A 27,187-nucleotide genomic window follows, 5' to 3' on the forward strand; every position below is an offset into this window, starting at 1 on the left:
CTCTCCGTGCAGTCTACTGCTGCACGGAGTCTACACAACCATGGTAATGTGCTCAGATCTCCTGGTGTAAATGCTGCCACCCAGCCTACAGCAAGAAAAAGACTCCTGCTGGGCAATTCAACATGGGGGGCTAAAAGGATTAAACAATTTGTAACATACTACTTTACAGACAGAACTGCAAGAAAAACAAATAAATAAATCAAGAGATTCTCCTGCAAATGACTTAGACTAAGATCTCTGAATTAAGCATCCAAGAGTCACGGTTTTTGTAATATTTGGATAGAGTATTTTTTAAAACTTTGGCTTCATCTAACTAACATACAATTAACAGTTATAGTTTCTATAGATATTCTTAAATATAATACATTATCCTACACAGCTTGTTATTTGCTATGTACATCACAATATTAATATATTTTATAAAGGCAGCCCTACTTCACCTATTTCTGTAGGGAAACAGGCATGAGGATTCCTACAGAAGGGAATCAGAATTGGTTTTCCTTACTTAAATCCTGGGATATGCAAGTTTAAGATCAGGTAATCATTATCGGAACCTCCAGCCCCACTCTGGATATGATCTCCAGCCACCTCCCAACCTAGAAATGATAAAGGTTATCTTTGTCAGTAAAAATTCCAGTATTGATTTCCGACAATCTTTTTATATAAGGCCACAAAAAAAGAATTCCCAATTTTAGATTGCAGGTGCAAACTGCATGCAGAAGTAGACTCCTAGATACCAATAAAAACACTGCATATGATTCTCCAGGAAGAATCAAGTAATGCATATTTTTGCATCAAAGGTATTTAATGGTCAAATTAACAACAGTTTTCTCAATGAGGTATGATTTTTTTAAACCAGAACAGACGGTCTTTATCCATTTCCATATACTAAGATGAAAACATCCTAGTCTTCAGGTAACCAAAGGGAAATAGAAATTTCAAATTACTTAATGAAGATGCGGGGTCTGGAGCTCTTTCTTAGAGTTTGTTGTATTGTTGTTCCCTAATTTAACCCCTGTTCTGCATTCACTCACTTACTCACTCACTGAACTGGCTTTCACTGAATGCCACGAACCATGACCTACTTTAGGGATAGAAAGACAAGACTGGGTCCACCCTCACTATGGAATCAGTAGACTATGAGAGACATAGCTAACAACTGTTAACAGTATGAGGTAATAGAGATGCACATAAAAGGTGACGTGAGGTCTGTCTTCTGCAGAGAAACAATCAGCATGCCATGGGCTGAAATGGCCACCATGAAATGAGGAAAGGGGATGCAGCCCTCACACACCATCAAGCAAGGTTATTAACGAATGGCAATGCTTAACATGGACACATGTACCTCCAAAAGGAAATGTCAACTTCTGCTACTTGAAGAGGCATAAGAGAGAAACTGGGAAAGAGATTAATATCAGTGCTGTACTGGTGATGTGGCAATGTTCAAAATGTTATCATCAGCAGTTCATAGAAAGGTGATATGTGGAATATACATAAATCAAGCTAGTTCGAAAAATGGTTATGTACGAAGCTGCCTGAGTAAGAGAGAAATGCCAACTGTTTTGCTCTCTAAAGGTTCATGTGGTTGAAAAGAGAGATAAGCAGCTATCACTTCCTAATGCTAAGAGTAGAACAGCCACAAAACAGTCTGACCCAGTGGGACACCAGGCCCTTGACTACAGTGTAAGTAATGTGAGACACAGTTAAGCATAGAGAGACTGAAAACTTGTGGTGGGGGCCACAGGGAGAGGGATATTCCCACATGGAGGAATTCTACACCAAGAGAGGGGGGATTTACAAAGGTTTCTTCTAAGATCATTTCTTAGTGCTCAGCTGGCATGCAGGGCAATGGACTAGCAGAGAAGGCCAAAGAAAAGAAAGGAGTACATGGATGACAAGCATGGAGGTTTGCAGGGGACCAACATCCTTGCAAGAGGAAACAAATATTTCTCATGTCTGAACATTGCCTGTTGCCGCAGGTTTTACTGTATCCCCTCCCAAGAAACATATACTGATATTCTAATCCCCAGTACACGTGAATGGACATTATTTGGAAATAGAGTCTTGGCAGATATAATCAAGTTAAGATGAGGTCCTTAGGGTGAGCCTTAATCCAATATGACTGGTGTCCTTATGAGAAGAGAGAGATTTAGACACAGACACACAGGAAGAACACCGTGTAAAGACACAGAGACACAAGGAAAAGATGCTCACATGAAGACAGAGGCAGAAGGGGATGTGGGAACAGATGTATATGTATGACTGATTCACTTTGTTATAAAGCAGAAACTAATAAAAAAAAATAAATAAATAAATAAATAAATAAAAAAAGACAGAGGCAGAGACGGGCTACGCTGCCAAAAGCCACAGAGTGCCTGGAGCTACTAGAACTTAGGAGACGCAAGGAAGGGTCTTCCTACAGACGCTTTGCTTCGGAAGGAACACGACCCTGCCCATACCTGCCTTTCAAATTTCTAGTCTCTGGAAAGTGAGAGGGTAAATTTCTGTTGTTTTAAACCCCCCAGTTTGTGATACATTGTTGTAGCACCTTTGTCTTTTGCTTTATCCCTCAGAATGAATCCCACATTTTCCATGTTTCTATACACAATTTCTATTTTTTTAATAAATTTATTTATTTTAGTTATTTATTTTTGGCTGCGTTGGGTCTTCGTTGCTGTGCACAGGCTTTTCTCTAGTTGCAGCGAACGGGGGCTACTCTTCATTACACTGCGTGGGCTTCTCACTGCGGTGGCTTCTCTTGTTGTGAAGCACGGGCTCTAGGCACGTGGGCTTCAGTAGTTGTGGCACGTGGGCTAAGTAGTTGTGGCTCGCGGGCCCTAGAGCGTGGGCTCAGTAGTTGTGGCGCACGGGCTTAGTTGCTCCGTGGCATGTGGGATCTTCCCGGACCAGGGCTCAAACCTGTGTCCCCTGCATTGGCAGGCGGATTCTTAACCACTGCGCCACCAGTGAAGCCCCACAATTTCTATTTTAAGATTTATTTTTGTTTTAGAAATCATATTTATATTTATTATAAAATTTTGAAAGCTACAGAAAAATTTGAAGATGAAAACTAAAATTATTTATAAACTCATCACTCAGAAAAAACTACTGTTAACATTCTGAGGTGTTGCTTTTCACTATCTTTTTGATGCATACATGTTTTTACATAACTGAGATCTTATTGTTGATAACATTTTGTTTCATAGTTTTATGAATTAACATTATTGCATAAGCATTTTTATGTATAAAGTCTTCACCAACATGCTAAATGACTAAATTAATAGTTTATCATGTAGACAGATGTAATTAATTCCCATAATTTACTAAATCACTCATACTACAGGACTTACCTCCTATTGACCATACATTCAATGTAACCATTTGGATTGTTTTACCTTTTAGCAAGCAGAAGTGACACTATAATGAAGATATTTTGGGTAAAGTTTTTCTGTATTTTTCTAGAAAAGAATACCAGTAAAAGAACTACTGGGTCAAATAAAAATATTTTTAAACAAATATTTTGTGCTGTTATCCTGATTTTGAAAGCAATGTGTATACATGAGGAATATTTATTAGAGTAAACGAAATGAAAAAAATGAAGTAATTCAGACTTCTCAGAAACCTCCCACCCCCAAGTGATAAACTGAACATTTCAGTGTGTTTCTTTTCTCTCTTTTTCTACTGCATAATTTTCTCAAAAATATAGTTTAGGTTGGGCTTCCCTGGTGGCGCAGTGGTTGAGAGTCCGCCTGCCGATGCAGGGGACGCGGGTTCGTGCCCCACTCCAGGAAGATCCCACGTGCCGCGGAGCGGCTGGGCCCGTGAGCCATGGCCACTGAGCCTGCGGCGTCTGGAGCCTGTGCTCTGCAACGGGAGAGGCCACAACAGTGAGAGGCCCGCGTACCACACACACACACACACACACAAAAAAAATATATATATATATATATATACACTTTAGGTTTTATTGTATAATTTACTGTATTTTCTGTTTTTCATTTAGTATTATCTTCTCACTTTTCTAATAATCATTATATCAAAAATATTTCCTTTCGGGGGCTTCCCTGGTGGCGTAATGGTTGAGAGTCCGCCTGCCGATGCAGGGGACGCGGGTTCGTGCCCCACTCTGGGAAGATCCCACGTGCCGCGGAGCGGCTGGGCCCGTGAGCCATGGCCGCTGAGCCTGCGGCGTCTGGAGCCTGTGCTCTGCAACGGGAGAGGCCACAACAGTGAGAGGCCCGCGTACCACAAAAAAAAAAAAATATATATATATATATATATATATATATATATATACACTTTAGGTTTTATTGTATAATTTATTGTATAATTTACTGTATTTTCTGTTTTTCATTTAGTATTATCTTCTCACTTTTCTAATAATCATTATATCAAAAATATTTCCTTTCTATATCTAGTGTTAAAGAGTTAACAATATGTTGTATGGTTATATCATCATTTTATTTAATCATACCCCATTGTTGAAAACTTTGTTTTCTCATATTTTTGACTCTCATAAATAACACTAAAATTAACATATTTGTGCATAATTTCTTTCTTTACACCACATTGTTTCCTTGGTATAAATTCCCAGAAGTGGAATTATTGGGTTGGAGAATGGGACCATTCAAAATGCTTGAAACGCCGCCCAATTGTTTTCCATCTGCTGTCATTTTTAATGATTACATAACATTTCATCCAATTAGTACAGCATAACTTTTGTAAACATTATCAGATTGCTGGAATTTAGATTATTTCCATTTTTGGTATTATAGGTAATGCTCAATGAAAGCTTCATGAATAAACACTAATTTGTTTACAACTCTGAATTCCTCTTGGGCAGAATTCCAGTACATGAAGATGTACTTCTACATATCTGTTCCACAACTGTGGTAAATTCAGATTGACAATACAAAAGAACCTCAAAGTATTGCAAGTCACACAGTCAAGTTGGTCAAAGCACATCCACTTTAATTCCATGATGGAGTAACGACTTCATGAGACAGGCTGCCCTGGGCCTCTCGCTTTGACCCCCATTATTTTGAGCACTGCTTTTCCCAAGGTTGGTTACTGAACCACCAGTCACAAAATTATACGTCACCTTTTACCTCTGTATTTTTCACATTACTGTCTGCTCTTTCAATATCACATACTAAATATTGCAGAGATGTATACTTTTTAAATTAATAATTGAACATTTCTGAAAATCAGAAAAAATTTAAATTACAGCCTCTAGTGAATGAGTAAGCAAGTGGCTAAATCAAATATTGTTATGAGAGTTAGACTAAGAGTAACTTCTTTAAAAGACTAAATAAAAGTTTCAGATAATCTTCACTAATAAGTGAATACACACACATGCACACACACACACAAATGTATCAGTGCTTTCAATACATTCCCATTCTTATTTTTCCTATGTCAAACTTCCTCAACTTAGAGTTCAACCACAGGATCTTTTTGGAACATAAACCCTTATAGTCGGGTAATTACTGCTGTGTTATTTTTTTCTTCTCCCTTAGGATAAATTCCAGAAGCAGGATTATTAGTTGATAAAGAATAGTATTCCATAATGTTCATTATGTATAAAGGCTTTTTTTCGCGCATCTGTTTAACCAAAATTATTCAAGGACCTACGATTTGTCAACCTGAGTACTCATGTGTACATCTCACTTCCTACATCCCAAGCCTGTTTATTTCAGATAGGTGCTGATTTAAAACAGATGTGATTAGAAAGCTTTTTTTTTTTACAATGATCTAAAATACAGTATTGAGAAAAAGTGAACTGATAAAAAAAATGCCAATGAGCTTATAAAAGTAAAGGGCACATTTTAGTGTAAAACCCTAGTATCTATAACACCTATTTCTAGTGTCAAGTTTAAAAACACATACATAGATACTGTCATTCATTTGACCAACAAATATTGCAGAATAACTAAGTGGTAGGCTCACCATGCACTTAAAATGTAAGAACAAATAAAATTCAGCAACCATCCTATAGAACTCTGCCACGTTTCCAAGTTTTCAGTAAGTGGGGTTCATATACATTTGTAAACACGATCATAGACTTCATAGGCAAGGAGAGTTAGAGATGATGTAACCCCTCCTCATGGCTCAGTGCTGAGCCAGAAAACCAATCCAGGCAGAAATGCTTTCATACAGTGTTATATATACACTATGACTCTTCCAAGTGGCAAACAACACAAATTTCATTGCCTCCCTTGGTGGTCTATTCTGGTATTTATAACAACCATAAATGGTGATCCTCAACATCTACTTCAAAACTGACTCCAAAAAAACGCAAAATAGTTTATATTCTTAGAGGGCAGTCATGTGGCTATGACACCATATTTACTATTTTTATGTGAGGTCTGGGAAGACAGGCAAGTAGCCAAATGATAAGATTGAAGCTCCTCATAGCCATATTTAGTGTGTTTTTACACAGGTGAGTCCAAGAGTCTCTACCACCAAAATACATTGAGAAGGCTGATTCTGAACTCACCATTCATTCTGTCACACTTTGAATTCCCGACATTGAAGCAGGAGGTTTTCATGTTGCCAGGAAGGACATTCCACCATTTATATTCAAACCCAAGTGCAGGCTCTGTTCCTGCTGGACATGGTCTACATTCTACTGGAGACAAATGGGGCAGAGAATTACAATTAAATCACATCTGGATAATTTCCTCTTGCTCTGTTCCAAGCACTACTAAACTTTAACTAGCAGAGAGGCAAGTGGAAAGGAGAGAGAGTAAACCACAAATTCCCTTAAGAATTAACAACTTTTTCAAGAGCAGTCTGGAAAGAAAAATAATTCTGGATAGAGTATACACATAAATACTTGATTAACATGAAAAAGGAAAAGAACACAAAATCTTTTAAGATAATTTTTCCTTGCATTTCTGGGAATAACTGCTAATACTGAAATTACCTTCCATAAGAAGGGTGATTCTGAAATAAGTTCACTTACATGTGATCTTAGAATCAGTTTCCTCTACCTCATAAATAAGGAAATATTCCACCCTTCTTACTAGTTACTAAACTTAACAGACTATTACACCATTTAATTATGGACTGATTACTTGAAATTCAAAATATTGGCTATACTTAAAAGTGATGATGGGAGCTGAGGGGGTGTGGAAAGAGTTAGATTTATAAATATACCTAATTTAAATGAACATCTATGACACTAAATAAAAGGGTCTCTTACAATCATTTTTTTTATTTAGCCAAGACACCTGGAATTATCACAACAGTAAAAGAAGGGGAGAGAGAGAAAATGTTCATTGAGCAAGCATTTCCTGGTACCAAAGTACTGGAGGAGACATTTTTATATAACCTGCTCAGTGATGACGAGCTAGATATTATTGTCTGCAATTTTACAAATGAGAAAATTGAATTCAAATTAGTGGCTAAATCACACTATTGGTAGCATGCAGCAAGTGGATTTGAACCCAAGCCAATTCAACTCTCGAGTCCTTTTTATGCTCTCAGAGGCTCTGGACATTAAGTATACAGCACAGCTATATTCAAGTAAGATACCTGCCACAAAAATGCACTGTAATCTTTATCTAGTAAAACTAAAACAAATTCCGTAACCACTTTATTATTGTTTGGTAAGTACTAAATTTTTCCCAAATGTACACTTTGAAACAATCTACTTAGGAGCTATTTTAATTGCTATCTGATGAAAATAATCAGTTTTTGCTATTATTATAGCATAAAATGTGATTATTCCAGTTGAAATAGAAGTATTTTATGCTTGTATCAATATATGTGTGCACACACACTGGAAAAGGAGCGCTTATCCATAATCACTTAAACTGGTGGAATTTTCTTATAAATATCCAAAGCATCATCCCATTAAGAGGTTGTGTGTTACACAAAATGCCATTAAAAACTATCCTTATGTTATGTTGAATAAGCTACTGCAGTCTCACAATTCCCTTATATTTCTTAACTCTTTTTCAGTCTGTGAGATAAGAAAATTATGTGTTTTTAAAATTTTTCCTTAAAAACAATTCAGGACAATGTCAATGTGGTCCAACAAGTTTATTTTACTCAAGGTCCAACTCTTGAACCAACTGATATCACGTACCCTTTGTTCCATCCGAAAACGTTCCAGGAGGGCAGGGATGGCAAGAAGAAGATCCATTGTTATAAAATCCAGGGTTGCAAGGTGGACAATCCTTCTTCTCTCCAGAAGGGGGCAACCTAATAGCATCTGTGAGATCCTCCCGGCAGATTTTGGGCTCTATCCACTTGTACATTATCTGTGTCTAGAGAGAGGGGGGGGAGAGAAAAAAAAAGGCTTGCAAGTCATATAACATGTTTTATTTGCTTTAAACTTCCAATAACAAACATGTTAAATTGACATGGTAAAGACTAGGTAAAGTCCAAACAGTGATAGAATAGAAGGGCCAGCTGAAGAGAATCTAAAACTTTAGTAACAAAATGAGACAAAAAGAAAAAAAAACACTTCGGTGGGGAAATGACCATTACCTCCAAATGTTTTTACACTAAGCTGCAGGAGGCCTTCCGTCATACACAGCATGGCCTCATCATGAAATTCCTCTCTGAAATATACAGAACATGCTTGCAGCCCTGACTCTTCTAGCCACTGTTCACTTTATTCCCTAACTGCCCTAAGTTTCTATGCAGACTCCCTTTCTCACGCTGAGACGCCCACTACTCTCTTCCTTTCCCCTTTCTACAACACACATCATCATGCTTTGCACACAGTGATCACAAAACAAAACGGTTATTTTTTTAAAAGAGTATCTCTAGCTTCACATTGCAATCCCGTTATTTCATAAACACTGGTAGATGCTCTTGGAGTCTTTTCCAATAACCTGATGTTGGACTACAAGAGCTGTAGCTAAAATATTTCCTCCTGAGGCTTCTAGGCCCTGTCACCTGTGCTCCAAACAACAGGATTAGGATCACCTCTACCTTCATGGAGGGTAGTCTTTTCAACTTTTCCTCTCTCTCACACATGCACACCCCCAAAAACAAAACAAGATACAACTAAGTAGCTACAACTCAGCCAAACCCAGAAAACTGTGATTATAAAATCATTGTCTTTTGGAACCAGAAACATTAAGTGGGTTAGCCATTTCAAAACAAAATTTATATGCACGGTTAAAAACATAAAAGCCATTCTAAATGCAAAGAGAAAAATCAACTCTTTCATAACTTAATATCGTTTTTTTTTTTTTTTTTTTTTTTGCAGTACGCGGGCCTCTCACTGTTGTGGCCTCTCCCATTGCAGAGCACAGGCTCCGGACGCGCAGGCCCAGCGGCCATGGCCCACGGGCCCAGCCGCTCCGCGGCACGCGGGATCCTCCCGGACCGGGGCACGAACCCGTGTCCCCTGCATCGGCAGGCGGACTCTCAACCACTGCGCCACCAGGGAAGCCCCTTAATATTGTTTTTAAAAAGAGTTCCCTCGTTAGACATATGGTCGGCTGCAAGCACTCTTTCTCCTTTACAACAGCTTCTGCAATGATAAGTCTAATATTGAAGCAGGAGACCCAAAATTAAAGGCAATTCTCTATAGTTATTTCCAGTTAATAAGAAGTCATCTAGAGTGAGCCCTTGCAGCCACTCGATTTCATTCTCAAATATTCCCTTATGGAAGAATAGGTTACCTTATCTAATGAAGGTTGCTTAAGAACACGGTTTAAAAAGTAGAAGTCTCAACAGAAGTATAAAGAACATTTTTTTTCTTTTTACAACTCTCTCTCTCTGCATTTATGGCCTACATCATGATACAGCTTAACCAGCCACTTCCCCCATCTGCCTCGCTCACCATCTGCCAAATGATGGCTATTCCTGCTGGAGTTTCCTAAACAGCTGAAAAAAGTAAACAGGTCCTGTATCCAACAGGGGCTCTCAATTCCTCTGAGAAAGGCCATGTAAAACTCAGAGAACGTAAGCAAATGAAACCTCATTACATTTGGGGGATTGTCGTTTTTAAGTTCTGGCTTAACAAGCATAGAAAACAAATTTCCAAGGCTAGGCAATTCACAGATTTGCTGATTTATTTTGACATTAATTAAAATCGCAATGAGTTATGTGTGAGCTACTGCATTGTTGGGAAAAGTTGGCTCCCACGTGGGAGTGGGCATGGTGCTGAGGCTGAGCATCAACGGTTCATCCTGGGGGCACCATGCAATCTTCCCCACCACTTCAGGAGTTCAATTATATTACGCACGAGTTTATAAATGAGGAAACTTCGGATAAGACCTCTTTTTTTTTTTTTTTTTTTTTTTTTTTTTTTTTTTGTGGTACGCGGGCCTCTCACTGTTGTGGCCTCTCCCGTTGCGGAGCACAGGCTCCGGACGCGCAGGCTCAGCAGCCATGGCTCACGGGCCCAGCCACTCCGCGGCATATGGGATCCTCCCAGACCGGGGCACGAACCCGTATCCCCTGCATCAGCAGGCGGACTCTCAACCACTGCGCCACCAGGGAGGCCCGGATAAGACCTCTTATACCTGCCCAGAAGTCATACACAGCTAGTAAATGGTAAAGGAGCACTAGCCAGGGAGAGTAAAAATACTCTCAAGTGAAGGTAAAAATAATAAAGTATGCAAATACATTTTTGACAGATTGGCTAACCACATGATTTTCAATCCAAGCACAGTACATGTTTAAAAATTAGAAAATATGCACCACCTTTAAACATTTAAACGTTGAAAAGTCAAATTTCAAATGCTCTGCAGTGAAAGTTTTCTTTGCAGAGCCTCTTGCTTCACAAGGCAGATTGATTCTGTGCCTCTCTTTCTAATGGGGCAGATGCTTTCAAGTCTGGCTGACTGGGGAAAGATAACAATTAATATTAATGATCTTTAGCACCAGACGGCTCACAGTGTAGGTGAAAAACCAACAATCAAGTCATTCTTTGGCAAGTTGAGATAAAATTAGGAAATGCTTTATGAAACCAAAACCCTAATAGAGCAAAACTGAGCAGACTGCCATTAAGATTACAGAAGAGCTACAGTCTCCAGGTATATTTAAAATATATAAGCATGAGTAAAATATGTTTTAAAGAAATGCACTGGGGGTATTGATGGGAAGCTGGTTTTCCCATAAAAATAAAATTCAAAACTGGGAAGACTGAAGTTTAGACAAATTTTGAGACTGGGTTTGTCCACGGTTGCCAGCTTTCTTCCTTCGAAAGTTGCTGCACAAACGCACTAAGGCTTTGTAGACTGGCTGAGCTCATCTAAGCTAAATGACATGTTGTTGCAAAGGGTTTACTGATTGTCACTTCAACCTAACAGCCCTGTGCATCATGATGTTCTAACTCAGATATTCCCAGTCAGGCAGGCTATCACTTGTCTCTCTGCCTCTCCCAAACCTCAATCCTCTTCCAGCTGCAAATCACTGGGCATTCATCCTTTGTCTCTCTTGTTATTACCACCCCATTCTGCCAAGTTGTGTGTGACCCCTCCTTCAGAGCCAGGCTCAACATCACATCTGTGCTAATAAGCACGTCCTCAGCCCACCCTTCTACAATAGCAGCATTCACTTGGATTCCTTTTCTATGAAGCCTCTGCTGTTTTCTGTTTTCCCCTGGGGTTTCCTCCCTGTCCCTTTTCTAAATGCTTAAAAGTCTGGGTCCTCTTCTTCCATTATGTGGAAGACACCATGGGGATTTAACATTGTACTGGGAAAAAACAAAAACAAAAACACACTGCACCAGAGGTTCTAGCTGGGGCTTTAGGCAAGAAACTGTTCTAAAATTAAATATAATAAAAAAACACTAAATTGACACTGTGAGTGGATGAGTTGTATGGTATGGGAATTACATCTCAATAAACCTTTCTTTTAAGAAAAGCTTTTAAAGAAGACTGTCATGAAATTTTTATTTTAAATTCAGAAATCCCAGGGCTTCCTTGGTGGCGCAGTGGTTAAGAATCCACCTGCCAATGCGGGGGACACGGGTTCGAGCCCTGGTCCAGGAAGATCCCACATGCTGCGGATCAACTAAGCCCGTGCGCCACAACTACTGAGGCTGCGTTCTAGAGCCCATGCTCCACAACAAGAGAAGCCACCACAATAAGAAGCCCACGCACCGCAACTAGAGAAAGCCCACGTGTAGCAATGAAGATGCAACACAGCCAAAAATAAACAAATAAATAAATTTATAAAATAAAATAAATTCAGAAATCCCTAGTCACTGAGAAATGCCATGTTGTTTCCTATCATCCTAATTAAGAACCACAGGCTCCAAGTACATTCCACTTGCTTAAATCATATAGGAAGAAAGGCTGATCTAAAACCCATACCCCTTTATACCCTTTTTTTTTTTTTTTTTTTTTGCGGTACGCGGGCCTCTCACTGTTGTGGCCTCTCCCGTTGCGGAGCACAGGCTCCGGACGCACAGGCCCAGCAGCCATGGCTCACGGGCCCAGCCCGCTCCGCGGCATGTGGGATCTTCCCGGACTGGGGCACGAACTCGTGTCCCCTGCATCGGCAGGTGGACCCTCAACCACTGCGCCACCAGGGGAGCCCTATACCCTATTTTTTTAATGTCCCCTCCATCTTATTTCTGCTTTATAACTCAGAAGGACTGTGTTACAGACACTGAGCACTTGAAATAATTTGTAATACTGAAGTTAATTAAAGGGCAAAGAAAGTACTACATAATCTGATACAAAAACACTAGCAAACCCTTTATGATCCAACAATTTCCTGGACTCAGAGATGAAGAAGTTCCATGGTCGGCTGTCTCCTCTCAAAAAGGCTTCCTTCTAAAACAACCTTCCCTACCAGGCACTCTCTAGCTTTGCCAGGAAGTTTCCAATTTAACAAAACATGCCGTTCCAGAACTGGGCAACTCTGGTTGTCAGAACATCATTACATACAACTGAAATTTATCTTCTTTAAGTTTGCCTGATAAACCAAATGTTGCCTTATGGGATAACAAAGAAAGGTCTATTTCTTTTTATTCTAAGACTTCCCTTCAAATGCTTAAACTTATTATTTGGGAAATTCTTATTAAGTCTCTACTACGTGTAGAAGAAAGCATTATAGGAAGTTTAAATATTAATAAGACAAATTGTTTGCTCTGAAGGAGGTTACAGTTTAATAAGACAGATTCACAAACTGCTCTAATATAAAAAGAAAAATATACAAAAAGCATACAAAAGCATCAGATTTGGAAACAGAGTTGGGTTAGAATTCCAGCCTTAAGACATAGCTATGAGTAGCTATGACCTTAGGGAAGTTACTTAACCTCATCAAGCCTCAGCTTCCTTGTTTGCAAACTGGGTATACTAATGTCTAATTACATAGCTGTTGAAAAAAAGAACTGGCGGCAATGTGTGAATACACATACACATACACATACACACACACACACACACACACACACACAAAGAGCAAGCATGCAGATAAATATGTAAAGGACAGCTGCTTCTGCTGTTAATACTATCACTACTATTACTATTACTATTGTCATCATCATCATTTCCAACATGAAATGTCATGGTTATTCAAAGGAAAGAGATCAGATCTCTTTGGGACAACTAGCAAGCACCAGCAAGGTAATCATGATTCCTCCATCCGATGGTGTCTTTCTTCCAAGCTGAAAAAACATTCCCAGAAACTTCAACCATACTTCATATGAAATAGTTTAATATCCTGGCCTCTTTTCTCTAGATTCTTCTCATTTTGTGAAAATTTCCCCAAGCCTCTACCAAGGACAGAACACAACACTCTAAACGTGTTAATCATACATTCACTCACCAATTCTCTCATTCACTAATTTATTCAAAAGATGATTCACTACCTTCTGCATTCCAGGTACTCTACTGGGCCTCAAGATTGTTTTTAATGATTAAGAACATGTTTCTGTCTACAGGAAGCAGAGGCTCTGGTGAAGGAAAGAGTCATCTTTACAAGTATTTGCAATAAAGTGATCTCATACCAAAACACTAGCAAAGTATGATCACCATGTAAGTATCAAGAGAGGTATGCACAAAATTACGTGGGAATTCCCAGTATTTCAAGACAATCTTGCCAGAGCTACCTTATTTAAGAGTGGACGTGTTCTGTGAACCTGTACAGGGTCACTCTCGTTTTACTGTGGTAACAGACACCATCTATCTCTCTTTAGGAATTGACTTGTGTGATGCTGAAAGGAACTGGGATATGGTCTGGCCTTCCCAGCCATAGGGATTAGAAGGTGAACTAAGCTGTCCAACCAGAGTAGCTCACGGTACTGGACAGAATGGCTGGTCTGAGATGGGCTCGTGATTCAAGCAGGGCCAGAGTCTTTCCGGAAACTTCGGTCAGCCCTCCTATAAAACGTTGTGACGGTGACAGTGGTTTGGGTAGAGATGTCAGGGGGTATCTGGCACCAGAGCAAAGAACCGACCTGAGAAGGAAATCAAACTGAGCTCAGAATATCAGCGAGAAGAGCAAGAGAAAGTCTTGATAAAACTCTTCGCTCTGCAATGATTTCCCAGTCACATTAGTCAAGAGACTCCTGCCCTGCCTTCCCCCACTCCAATTCTGAAAAGTATTTTTAAAATTCATTAAATTTTCTAATCATCCCCAAGTACAGAAGCAAAACTGACACCTTGCTTTGCCACCATTAAAAGGAAACATGTATTGCATCCAAGAGTGGTAAGGGTAGGAGGGACCACTTTTTACCCTGAAATAAAACAGACCAAAAAAAGTTACTCTGTCTAGTTTTGGTACCCAAGATAAATAAAACCTTAAGCTTTTCTGTAAGTTGCTGACTCCTTTACAAAACTACCTTAACCCCCTGACTTTTACAGGCAGATATGAGACAACCTCTGTTGATATGATGAACAAGAGAATTGTTAGGAGTTTGAGATTATCATACACACACTACTATATATATAAAATGGATAATCAACAAGGACAGACTGTATAGCACAGGGAACTCTACACAATATTCTGTAATAACCTATATGGGAAAAGAACCTGAAAAAGATAGATAAATGTATATGTATAACTGATTCACTTTGCTGTACAGGAGAAACTAACAGAACACTGTAAATCAACTATACTCCAATATGATCTAAAAATTAAGAAAAAAAAAAAGGAATGCCTATTATATTCCCCTCAGGCCTTGGAAATCCGGGCTGGTTCACAGCTCTGGAGCCTCAGTAGCCTTGGTTCCCAAGGCTGGACTCTCATGGGGCTGAGGAAGCAGGGAAGGATGTGCCAGCAAAGGAGCTCCCCTTGGACCTGTAGTGCCTGGTCCCCTCTGGATGGGACCACAATCTCCAGAGCCAGGCGGACCTTCCTACAGCTATGCCACGCCTAGTGCAACCAAAGAACTGTGGACTGTCTGGGCCGGAAGAGCACTGAAAAGTCATCTGGTCCCCACGTCTCCTGATGCTGAGGTGCCCACCTCCAGCCTCCTTCCTTAGAGTCGCTGCCCCCATGGATGAAAGCAATCTGCACATTTTTTTCAGGGGTTGGGATTGGTCCGGGGGTTGTAGTGGAAGGGGGAAGATGTAAAGAAACACAAGCCCTTGGGTGTCTGTTGTACCACACTCCACTCTCCTTTACAACCCTGGAACAGGACTTTCACCAAGCCTCTGGTTACCCCAGGAACCCGAGTTTGGCATGAAGAAATGCTGCTACCTTGTGGTCGTTTCCCATAACTACAACTTTAAAACCGGTGCTTATGGGCACTTGACATTCACAAGGCCTGTGGAGCTCTAAATGATACCTGCCTTCAACAAACGTCCTGGGGTAGTACTCGAAAGAGAATTCGTAAAAGGGTAGACTTTCAAGAAGCCAACTTCAAAAGGTAAATTTCCCACACACTGATTCAAAAAAAAAAAAAAGCAAACAAGCACATGGAAAGATGCTCAGCATCGTTTAATAGTAGAAAAATGCAAATCAAAACAACAACGAGGGGGGCTTCCCCGGTGGCGCAGTGGTTGAGAGTCCACCTGCCGATGCAGGGGACACGGGTTCGTGCCCCAGTCCGGGAAGATCCCACGTGCCGCGGAGCGGCTGGGCCCGTGAGCCATGGCCGCTGAGCCTGCGCGTCCGGAGCCTGTGCTCCTCAACGGGAGGGGCCCCAACAGTGAGAGGCCTGCGTACCGCAAAAAAAAAAAAAAACAACGAGGTATTACTTGGCACCAATCAGAATGGCCATCATTTAGAAGTCTAGGGACAAAAATTGCTGGAGAGATGTGGAGAAAAGGGAACCCTCCCACGCTGTTGGTGAGGCTGTAAATTGGTACAGCCACTATGGAGAACACTATGGAGCTTCCTTAAGAAACTAAAAATAGAACTACCCTATGATCTGGCCATCTCACTCTTGCACGTCTCTCTGGTGAAAGCCATAATTCGAAAACACACTTGCACTCCAACCTTCACTGCAGTACTATGTACAATAGCCGGGACCTGCAAGCAACCAAAATGTCCATGGACAGATGGATAAAGAAGACGTGGTACAGATACAGAAGGGAATGTTACTCCACCATGAAAACTAATGAAATAATGCCATTTGCAGCAACATGAATGCACCTGGAGATGATCATACTAAGAGAAGTAAGTCAGACAGAGAAAGCCAAATATCATGATATCACTTATATGTGGAATCTTAATAAATGGTATAAATGAACCTATTTACAAAACAAATAGAGTCACATATGCAGAAAACCAACTTATGGTTACCAAAGGGGGAAAGTGGCAGGGATAAATTGGGAGCTTGGGATTAACATACACAGAGTACTATATGTAAAATAGGTAACCAACAAGGCCCTACAGTGTAGAACAGGGAACTCTGCTCAATATTCTATAATAACCTAAATGGGAAAAGAATTTGGAAAAGAATTGAGACATGTATATGTATAACTGAATCACTTTTCTGTACACCTGAAACTAACACAAAATTTTAAATCAACTATATTCCAATATAAAATAAAAATTTTAAAAAAAACAGCTTAAATGAAAACCCAATTTTCAATTTTTATATTCTTGGAAGGTTTTTCCCCTTTAAATACCTGCTGTATTTTTTAATTTTCTGAGCCGGGTCTTCTAAAGCCTGGATTCTCTTATGAATCTTTTTGGCAATTTAATGTTTTCTCTTTTTAGAATACTTTTATATCTGAGACTTTCTTTGACACAAATAAAATTTGATCTTACTAATTTGAGCTCATTTTTCAAGCAAAGAGATCTTCCTGACCCAGCTTTATAAATTTACTATTTGGTATACTTAACCCTAATGTCTTCATGCAAGTTAAGGATTTTTCAATAATATGATGAAAATAAGTTATGTGAATTCATATTCTTCTTGGTATGAGTTAGGGTATATAGAAATACTTTGTTAAATTTATCTTCCTATGGCAAATATATAACAACTATACTGCTAGTCCAGATCAACTATTCTCCTAGCTGCCATCCAATTATAAAATCAAACATTTTACATATAGTTCTTGGGTTAGCCATATATCCAACTTAACCATATCATTGGGTCCACAGTTCTCTGTCTTACCCATAGAGAGAGCTTATCCATACGGAGATCATCCATCGGGAGAAGCTCCATCAAATATCTTGTTAATATTAAAAGATGCCCTCTCGGGCTTCCCTGGTGGCACAGTGGTTGAAAGTTCGCCTGCCAATGCAGGGGACACAGGTTCGTGCCCCGGTCCGGGAAGATCCCACATGCCGCAGAGCGGCTGGGCCCGTGAGCCATGGCCGCTGAGCCTGCACGTCCGGAGCCTGTGCTCCGCAATGGGAGAGGCCACGGCAGTGAGGGGCCTGCGTAACGCAAAAAAAAAAAAAGATGCCCTCTCTTGAAGAATACTTGCCCATTATCACGGGTCAACATTCTTTTGGGCTCAAATCTCAAGCACTGAATCTGTGCATGTGCTTGTATGTAACCATATGGGGGTACCTCATGCAACACAGGTAAAAAGTGGGTTCTACGCAACCTTTAGAAAACAAAATATATGTAAAATTTCCAAGCTAACTCACTACTATGAAAGCATGCCTACTCTAGCACTAGCCTGTGGTGTTCAGGGCAACTCCCTGCTCATATCCTCATATTCTAGTCATACTCAGGCTCCCTCCCACGTAAGGTCTTCACCATCCTGCTTCCTCCTGCAGAAATGCTCTCCTCCCATGCCCTTGCCCAGGTTTTACACAGCTCTGAAGCCTTCCCTGATTTGATCAGAGCCCCCCCCAAAAAAACTCAGACTTCCCTGCTGTAGCACTAATAACAATTGGAAGTAATAATTCATTTTCTTTGACAGACTACCTCTTCCTCTAAAGTCTAGACCAGTAGTTCTCAAATTGCTGAGATCTTGGACCCGCAGAATCAGAATTACCTGGGAACTTCTTAAAAATGTACATTCTCAGGCCCTGCCCCAGATCTACTGAAACAGAAAATCTGAGATAGGAACCTCCAGGTGAGTCTGATGCCCAGATTCTGAAAGTGGACAACCACTGCTCTACCATCTATGGAGACGTGTATCTTCTTCTCCCTATCCTTACGTGGCCCTGCTCTCATCACTCAGCAACTCTGTTTATAACCAACGCTCCGTAAAGATTCACTGAATAAATGCGTGAATGAGTACGCATTTCACATTTTTCACGATGTAAATGAGAGTCCCTTAATCAGGATTAGAATGGTTCCAGTTACCAATTTAAATTTTCCTTAAAAATGTCTCCTAGAGGCAGGAAGCAATCAAATAATGAAGCTTCAAAAACTTGAACGTTCCTGTGTCGTACAAATTATAATGTTCAAAGTCTGTATACCTCAAAGAGCCACTTCCCTTGATGATCCTCTCCAAGCATGGGGAAAATAAGATCAAAAAGAGTATGATAGGGCTTCCCTGGTGGCGCAGTGGTTGAGAGTCCACCTGCCGATGCAGGGGACACGGGTTCGTGCCCCGGTCTGGGAAGATTCCACATGCCGTGGAGCGGCTGGGCCCGTGAGCCATGGCCGCTGAGCCTGTGCGTCCGGAGCCTGTGCGGGAGGCCACAACAGTGAGAGGCCCACGTACCGCAAAAAAAAAAAAAAAAAAAAAAAAAAAAAGAGTATGATAGGACAAAAAGAGCCAAAACACAGTCGTTGAACAACCTGGGAAACATCACTAAGCCACTGGAAAATCACCAGGCTACTCCAAGCAAGAATAACATACCTCTTAAAAAGATGAAACCACAACAAATGAAAATGTTGAAACAAACAAAAATAGAAAAAAATTCAAATGCACATGTGTTATTCACACTTCTTCACTATATCTGTTATCTAATTAAGTTCCCATTGCATTTTGTTCACTTCTGAAGCTAGAAACATTTCTCTTGAATTAAGTCTTAAAGCAGTTTTTAAAGAATCACTGATATAAAATAGATAACTGATAAGGACCTACTGTACAGCACAGGAAACTCTACTCGATACTCTGTAATTACCCATATGGGAAAAGAATCTAAAAAACAGAGTGGATATATGTATATGTATAACTGATTCATTTTGCTGTACAGCAGGAACTAACACAGCATTGTAAATCAACTCTACTCCAATAAAAAAAAAAAAAAGAATGTCTGAGTTTATGGTGTGCTGGTGCACTGTTTTGTTCTATACCAAGAACAAGTTCAGAGTTTACCCAGACACAACAGAAAGAGCGTAATTTGTGTGTATGTGTGTATACAATATGCCTGTGGGTGTACACATGTGCATATACGTGTGTGTGTGCGCATATGTGTGTATTCTGTGCATTCTACATTTAATATATTTTAATATATGGCTTTACTTCCTTAAGCCCAGGTCAACTAGATTTTGTCACTGTATTCACTGACATAATAAAAACTACTCACTGACATAATAAAAATATGAATTTTGAATACTTTCATTATAGCAAAATCAAGATCTATTTGTATTCTGGATCTCATTCATTTAAGCTTCAGTAATGCTGAATTAATGACTATTACATAAAATAAACTAAATTTAATTTGCCTTACTCATTAATAAGGAAAGTTTAGCTAAGAAAAGTTTAGTTAAAGAAACATTATTCCAGGTTACTTTCAACCCACCTTAATGGCTCTCTACATATATTTTCCAAATAGAAATAGGCCTCACTTGACCATTATAGTAGGGCATTCAAGATCTTACTTCATAACTCCTTGTCACTTAAAAGCTGTTAGAGTTACTGTTCTAATTAAAAGTAATAGATGTACTTCTAATCATTGAAATTTTCCATTAATTTAAACTGGTCTTCCTTTGACTTATTCTGAGTTAGTAAGTACTTCCTGTACTATAAAACACAAGAATATACTTGGTCTTAAGTATTCAAAAGTAAATTCTTTTTTAAAAAAAACCTAAGGACTAAGGGTAAGATTAACAATTATATAAATATAAAAATTATAGATTAGAACCTAAGGATACAAAATTAAGAAAAGAAAGTAATACTGACATCTCTTTGTATGTTACAAACTAGGTCAAGAAATTAAATGTCATTATTTCAAAGATGCAAAAAACACACAAAGAATGCTGCAGCACAGCCACCTTAACCTCAGTTTCTCCTACTGACATAGGCTGGTATGGCTAACTTTTTATTTTTTTTTTACGATTTATTTATTTTATTTATTTTTGGCTGTGTCGGGTCTTAATGGCAGCACATGGGATCTTCATTGAGGCACATGGGATCTTTCATTGTGGCACGCGGGCTTCTCTCTAGGTGTGGCTGCAGGTTTTTCTCTCTCTAGTTGTGGCGCATGGGCTCTGTAGTTTGCGGCACGCAGGCTCTCTAGTCAGGATGCCCAAGCTTAATAGTTGTGGTGCACGGGCTTAGTTGCCCCGCAGCATGCGGGATCTTAGTTCCATGCCCAGGGATCGAACCCACATCCCCTGTACTGTAAGGCAGATTCTTTACCACTGGACCACCAGGGAAGTCCCTAACTTTTTAATTAAGACAATGGCAGGTCAACTGCAGAGTTCCTGTGTGCATTATTCCTCTGGCTAAGTGCCATTTATATGGTAATTACTTTGCATTTTCTAAATGCAGTTACACAGCAATCTGCCATAACTGAATCAGCCTATGGCTGCATGGCTTTTATTGACCAAACCTACTGAGTAACCAAATAATTAAAGAGAAGTTACACAGTATTTCCATCCTGTGAGTCACAGAACACACTTTAAGGCTGTGCTTCTCCTGATATTATTTCTGACAAAAATGTAACTGTTAAAAATAGCAGTAATTGATTGGGCACTCATTATGTGCCAAGTACTATGCTAAGAACCTTAAATTGAGTATTTCATGTCTGCTCATGGCAGCCTTATGAAGTAGGTACTGACATTATTTGCGTTTTACAGATGAAAAAACTGAGATTTAGAGCAAATAACTTGCCCACAGCACTAAAAAGCAGTAGATACGAAAATCAAAGCTGGGAAGCTGGGCTTCAGAGTCTAAAACCTTAAATTTCCTTCATGCTACTTACACACACGTACTATAAATCTACTCATTTAACTCTCTCATGAACAAATTCGAGTCTGCTCAAATTGGGAAAAGGGTGGATAAACGTGGGATGGAGCTGACTGAACACGGCCTGTACCTTTCCTTCCTCATCACATGGAGTGTGGATCTGGAAATAGTCTTTTGTGGTACAGGGAGGGCGCTCCTTACACTTGCTGGATCCTTCTTCTGCAACATGAAAACGAATTTCAGAAATGAGTCATTTATGTTGTGACTCTAAGAAAAGGCAAACATGAAAACAAACAAACAAAAAGTAGACAAGTGAAAAGTAAAAATAACTGCACCAGAGGAATTTAGGTAGAACTAGCTAGGCCTAAAGAAAATAAAGGCCTGTATTTTTATTTTCCCTAGAGCAATAAATGTTTCCATGATACACAAGGAGCATATCACAGTTTTTCCAAGAAGACATTAGATTTCCTCCATTATCACAGAATGTTGTAAATTTGGAACAAATTACAAGTTTCTAAGTACATCTCCATGCCAAGGAATCATCTAAAAGTACAATATGAACCTTTTTAGACAAGTATAAACATATCCCAAATGGTTACCTTTGGGGGGGGGGGGCGTGGAATAGAAAACATTACAAAGAGAAAAGTCCTGCAGAAAGGGGTTATCAGGCGTCCTATTTTACCCACTCAGTATGGATTCCGTTCAGCACTTTGGTTTCTGGCCCACTGTTTCCATCACATCGTATGTGTGATTTCTGGCTTGTGACTATATACTCTCAACAAACATAAATTTAGAAAGAAAAGAACAAAGAGTATCAACTGGAGACTCATTTTACCTGAAAACTGGGAGTCCTCGTCACACTTGGTGCATTCTTTGGCTCCTTTCTCAGAATAGGTGTTTCTGGGACAAACTTGGCAGATGAATGAACCTGGTTCGTCGCTGAAGGTGCCAGGCTTGCATGGAAAGCATTCTGATGTGTATGCCACCCCTGTGTGGTAATGGGAACCAGAGAGAGCATGGGAGGGAGGACCCGACAGCAACAAGCACATCAGCGAGTCCTTGCTGCCTCTACCAGAAGTGAGAGAGAAGTGTTAACAACAAGCTTAGCCCAGGTCTTCTATATCCCATTAATTCAACACCAAAAACGTATTTACTATGTGCAAGGAACTGGGCTGGATACTGAATTGAACACATAAGTGGAGCAAACACTTCAACAAGAGATTCAGACTTGACAGAGGTATACAGTCAATGTATAAACTCAGCTGTCAAAAGACAACCCCACTAATCAGAAGTGGCATAAACTCTAAGGCTCCCTCCAATTCTATACCATTCTCTCATCTTTGTGGCCACCTGCTCCTTTTTTCTCCACTGTTCACTACGTAGCTGACAAGACCTAAGGGACCCTGGGAAAGGCTCCACTTTTCTTCTGGCTTGTAATTCCAGCCTTTGCCAGCAGATGTCCCTATGACTAATGAGTTAGCGTCGCAGGAACAGGTGACCTAGAACGTACTAAAACGTTAGGCCAAACTTTAATAAAGGAGAATCAACTGCTTTAATTAAAAGTAGCCCTGGGCTTCCCTGGTGGCGCAGTGGATGAGGGTCCGCCTGCCGATGCAGGGGACGCGGGTTTGTGACCCGGTCCGGGAGGATCCTGCGTGTCGTGGAGCGGCTGGGCCCATGAGCCGTGGCCGCTGAGCCTGTGCCTCCGGAGCCTGTGCTCCGCGGCGGGAGAGGCCGCAAAAGTGAGAGGCCCACGTACCGCAAAAAAAAAAAAAAAAAAAAAAAAAAAGTAGCCCTAATTGAGAATGAACCATGCCAGGGCTTACTGGCTACTCTTCTAAGCCAGAAAATGCACAGGTGGTTCAGAGAGGCAAAAGGCGTAGGAGACAGTCAGGCCAAGATATTTATCTCACTGTTATTTTTAGGGATATAGTGGTGACCTGAATAAGCACTATGCCAGCACAATAGAGACTTCTCAAATGAATAGTAGGATCTTATTAATAAATATTATTTTCTTTTATTTAAAGACACCTACAATTGTCATTATGCTTACTTTTTCCACACAGATTAAATAATTCAGTTTAGGGATAGGAAAAAAAAAAATTCCCAGTCAATTTGCCAAGAATAAAACCAGGGTCTCTAGGCCTATATGATGTCTAACATATTAATTTCTGTCCTAAATCCCTGTGAGCCAGCAAAACCAACAAAGTAATCAATATTTCAACTAACTATTAAATGTGACAGGTGACTACCAGAGCAGACTGCCATGAAATACCTTCAATTGTGATATTTTTTACCAACACTGGCTTGACTGCCTTGGAACCCATAAGGATGCCTGTAGTTCTCCAGTACAATATGTTTGTGCCTGATTTCAACATTACCTATAAAGAGAACACAAGATACTCAGGTCAGATAAACCATGCTACCTACAACCATATCTAGAAGCTAATCTCTTAAACACTTTTCAATGCATTATAATGAAATACCATTATTTGGAACCCACAAATTTAAATCTACTGTTAATTGAGACCTAAGCTCTGCTTCAATTCTAAAAAAAAAAAAGTTTGCCAGCCCCAAAAATATAGTAATGATAAAAGGAAAAGAAAATTCTTCAAGCATGATAAAAGATAAAATGATTTTCAAATCATTTGCGTGAAGTCTTGGTTTATATTTCAAAGGGACTCATTTTAGACAGGGAAAGGCACTTAGCCCAATTACATATTGATTGGCTGCCACTATTCAGAAGTAGATCTTTGGGCTCTGAAAACAAAAAGGTAACAGAATGAGTTTGCTTCATTTTAAAATTATTTAACAAAAAACACTGCAACAGCAACAAGAGAAAAATAGGACTATTCTTATAGAATAACCCGATTTAACTCTATGACTCAGGAACTTAAATGATACCACGTCTAATATTTGCTTCCTTTGCCACCAGAACATTTTTATATTTATAAATCGAACTACTTTTCTGATCAATTTCATGCTGATTCAGTCAAGTAAACTAATGTTAAGGGTGCCTTGCTTTCTCATTTGCCACCCTACTCTTCTATGCAGTCTCTGGCTGGCCAAATTCAAGCAGTATAAAATTAAAACATATCTGACTAATTGACCCTGCCAGAAATTCAGAGAAGTACTGTGTTAAGTACTTTCCTTTTGTGTTAAGTCTTTGTAAGTGAAGAAAGTGTATTTCTTGCCAAGGATTACTTGTACCTTCAAAGCCCAGCGGACTGAATGATTAGGTGAATGGATCTTAAGTGGTACTAATATCACTTCCAGGCATACAGATCAAAAAAGTACTCTGAAAGGGTGCATCATATTAATCACTCAACGATGAGGTACCTGGACTTCCCTGTTGGCGCACTGGTTAAGAATCCGCCTGCCAATGCAGGGGACACAGGTTCAATCCCTGGGCCAGGAAGATCCCACATACCACGGAGCAACTAAGCCCGTGTGCCACAACTACTGGGCCTGTGCTCTACAGCCCACGAACCACAACTACTGAGCCCGCGTGCTGCAACTACTGAAGCACGTGCACCTAGAACCCGTGCTCCACAACAAGAAAAGCCACCGCAGTGAGAAGCCCGCCCACCACAAGGAAGAGTAGCCCCCTGCTCACCGCAACTAGAGAAAGCCTGCATGCAGCCAAAAACACCCAATGCAGAAAAAAAAATTTTTTTTCAAAAAAAACCCGAAACAAAACAAAAGAGGATGAGGTACCTGTTACAACACAAAGGCAAGGATGGGCGGTCCCTTATTGAAACAGTGTCCAATCTACACTGCAGGCACCACACTAGGCCCTCCCCATGTATCATCTCATTTAACTCTGCAAGACTGGTCCCATTTCTCTTATGAACTATCAAAGAGATGAAGCCAATTGCCTAAAGAAACACAACTACTGTAAACCAAAGTTAGGTTTTAAATCCATGTCTCACTCCAAAGGCCTCAAATAATAATAGATTCAGAGACTGTGTTACCTGATAATTGCCTTCAAGCACTTAGAGTTGTCCTTAAAGAAATAAGTAGTTAGTCTACCAGACACAACCAGAAAGGGTAGAACTTTGAACAATGGGTGATGAATAGATAGACAGAAAGCAGGTTTCAGCTCCAGACATAGATGAATTTTGTAATACGTAGAGCTGTCCAACAATGGGGTCAGCACAGTCCCCAACAAGACAAGCTTGAAAATCATTTGTTGGGGAGACTGCAGAGAAAGTTGGATGAAAGAAACTCAAGGATCCTTCCAATGCCAAGAGTCACTGATTCTCTTTCATGTGATTGCCACATTAGTAAACATATACTCAGAGGTTCTGTATATTCGTTTTGAGTAGACTTCCTATTAATGTCCCTTTTAAAAGGAGGAGAGTTGGAGTGTGATGGGAAAGAGCAGGAAGAGGAAGCGAAGAAGAAAGAGAAAGGCATGAAAACAATACTACAAAGAGCTTGACTCCATGAAACTTAGGGACAATTTCTTTGCTAACTAGAAGCTTCTAAATTAAAAAACAATTTTGATCTTTTTTTTCTTAAAATAAACTTAAAAAAAAAGGGTGGGGGCTTCCCTGGTGGCGCAGTGGTTGAGAGTCCATCTGCCAATGCAGGGGACACGGGTTCGTGCCCCGGTCCGGGAAGATCCCACATGCCGTGGAGCGGCTGGGCCCGTGAGCCATGGCCGCTGAGCCTGCGCGTCCGGAGCCTGTGCTCCGCAACGGGAGAGGCCACAACAGTGAGAGGCCCGCGTACCGCAAAAAAAAAAAAAAAAGGTTGGGAAAAGGAAGGAAGGAGAAGGATGGGGTTGGTGGGAAGCGGAGGACAGAGGGAAACTTACAGAATGAGAGCCCCATGCTCCACTGTCGGTGAGTTTTACCCACTTGTCAGCAGTGGTGTCCATCTCCTGGCACTGATCATTTTGAATCTGTGGAGTAAACACAAGGGCCCCAGTAAAGCTTCTTGAATGATGGCTTTAATCAAATTTGTTACTCAGCACAGGACAGGCTGCAAGAGCTTCTTTCAAGGCCTACAAAGCAATGGCCATGAGTAATTCTCAACAAGTAAACGTGCCAAGACCTCTGGAGCCTAAGTGACAACTGCATATGAGTTAGTAGCTCTAAGTAAACCGTCCTCATTATTGTAACAAAAAGACTAGGCCATTAGAAGGCGGGGGCAGCGGGGGCTGCTAAGCACGAGCGGCAGAGGCAGAGGAAGAGAGAGTGAGCCTCGAAAATCCACATAAAGGGGAAAAAGTCATCACAAAAATGTAAAAGCTTGCATTCACCAGGCAGGCCCGAAAGTATAAAAATCAAGTTTATTTTTATAAGATTTGGGGCCATTACATTTTTAAATTAATAAATAAATGAAATCTGCTTTGTCTTCCTTTCCCCGGGACTTAACCCAAATGTGTATAGGTAAGTGGCTACAGCCAAAGTCAAAGCCCCAGCTGGTATTTGGGGACAGATGTTAATGATATTCTATGCCAGTGCAAATGAATACAGCTAATATCTTTAGCACCAAACACTTTGTGCTTTTCAGACAATTCTTCCCAAATACCTAGGAGTTGGGACATACTCTTCCAGGCCTATGAAGAATACCTAGACATCAAAAATTTGGCCATCTTTACAGTCTTGTGTAACAGTCAGCAACAGAGTAGGGTTAAAATAACATCTCATCAAGTATACTTCTGCCCAAATGGCTATTTCTCTCTTCTCTAAATCATTTTTCCACTTCATCCATCCCCCTGACTAATTTCACAGATAGCAGCATTAAAATATTTT

The 27,187-nt window shown here is 40.2% G+C and overlaps 1 protein-coding gene across 1 annotated transcript in view; it reads right to left on the reverse strand.

Annotated features, from left to right (window-relative positions):
* ELAPOR2 (endosome-lysosome associated apoptosis and autophagy regulator family member 2) overlaps nt 1-27,187 on the reverse strand; it is a gene marked incomplete at both ends in the record, with an annotated part of 186,303 nt that overhangs the window by 38,771 nt on the left and 120,345 nt on the right. The window contains 7 exons of the mRNA XM_079711775.1: nt 506-596; nt 6,500-6,628; nt 8,096-8,276; nt 21,553-21,641; nt 22,258-22,410; nt 23,698-23,803; nt 26,245-26,331. Of these exons, the coding sequence (XP_079567901.1) occupies nt 506-596; nt 6,500-6,628; nt 8,096-8,276; nt 21,553-21,641; nt 22,258-22,410; nt 23,698-23,803; nt 26,245-26,331 (836 nt within the window). The remainder of the gene's footprint in view (nt 1-505; nt 597-6,499; nt 6,629-8,095; nt 8,277-21,552; nt 21,642-22,257; nt 22,411-23,697; nt 23,804-26,244; nt 26,332-27,187) is intronic.

This window comes from Hyperoodon ampullatus, assembly GCF_949752795.1.
Source record: "Hyperoodon ampullatus genome assembly, chromosome: 9".
NCBI lineage: Eukaryota > Metazoa > Chordata > Mammalia > Artiodactyla > Ziphiidae > Hyperoodon > Hyperoodon ampullatus.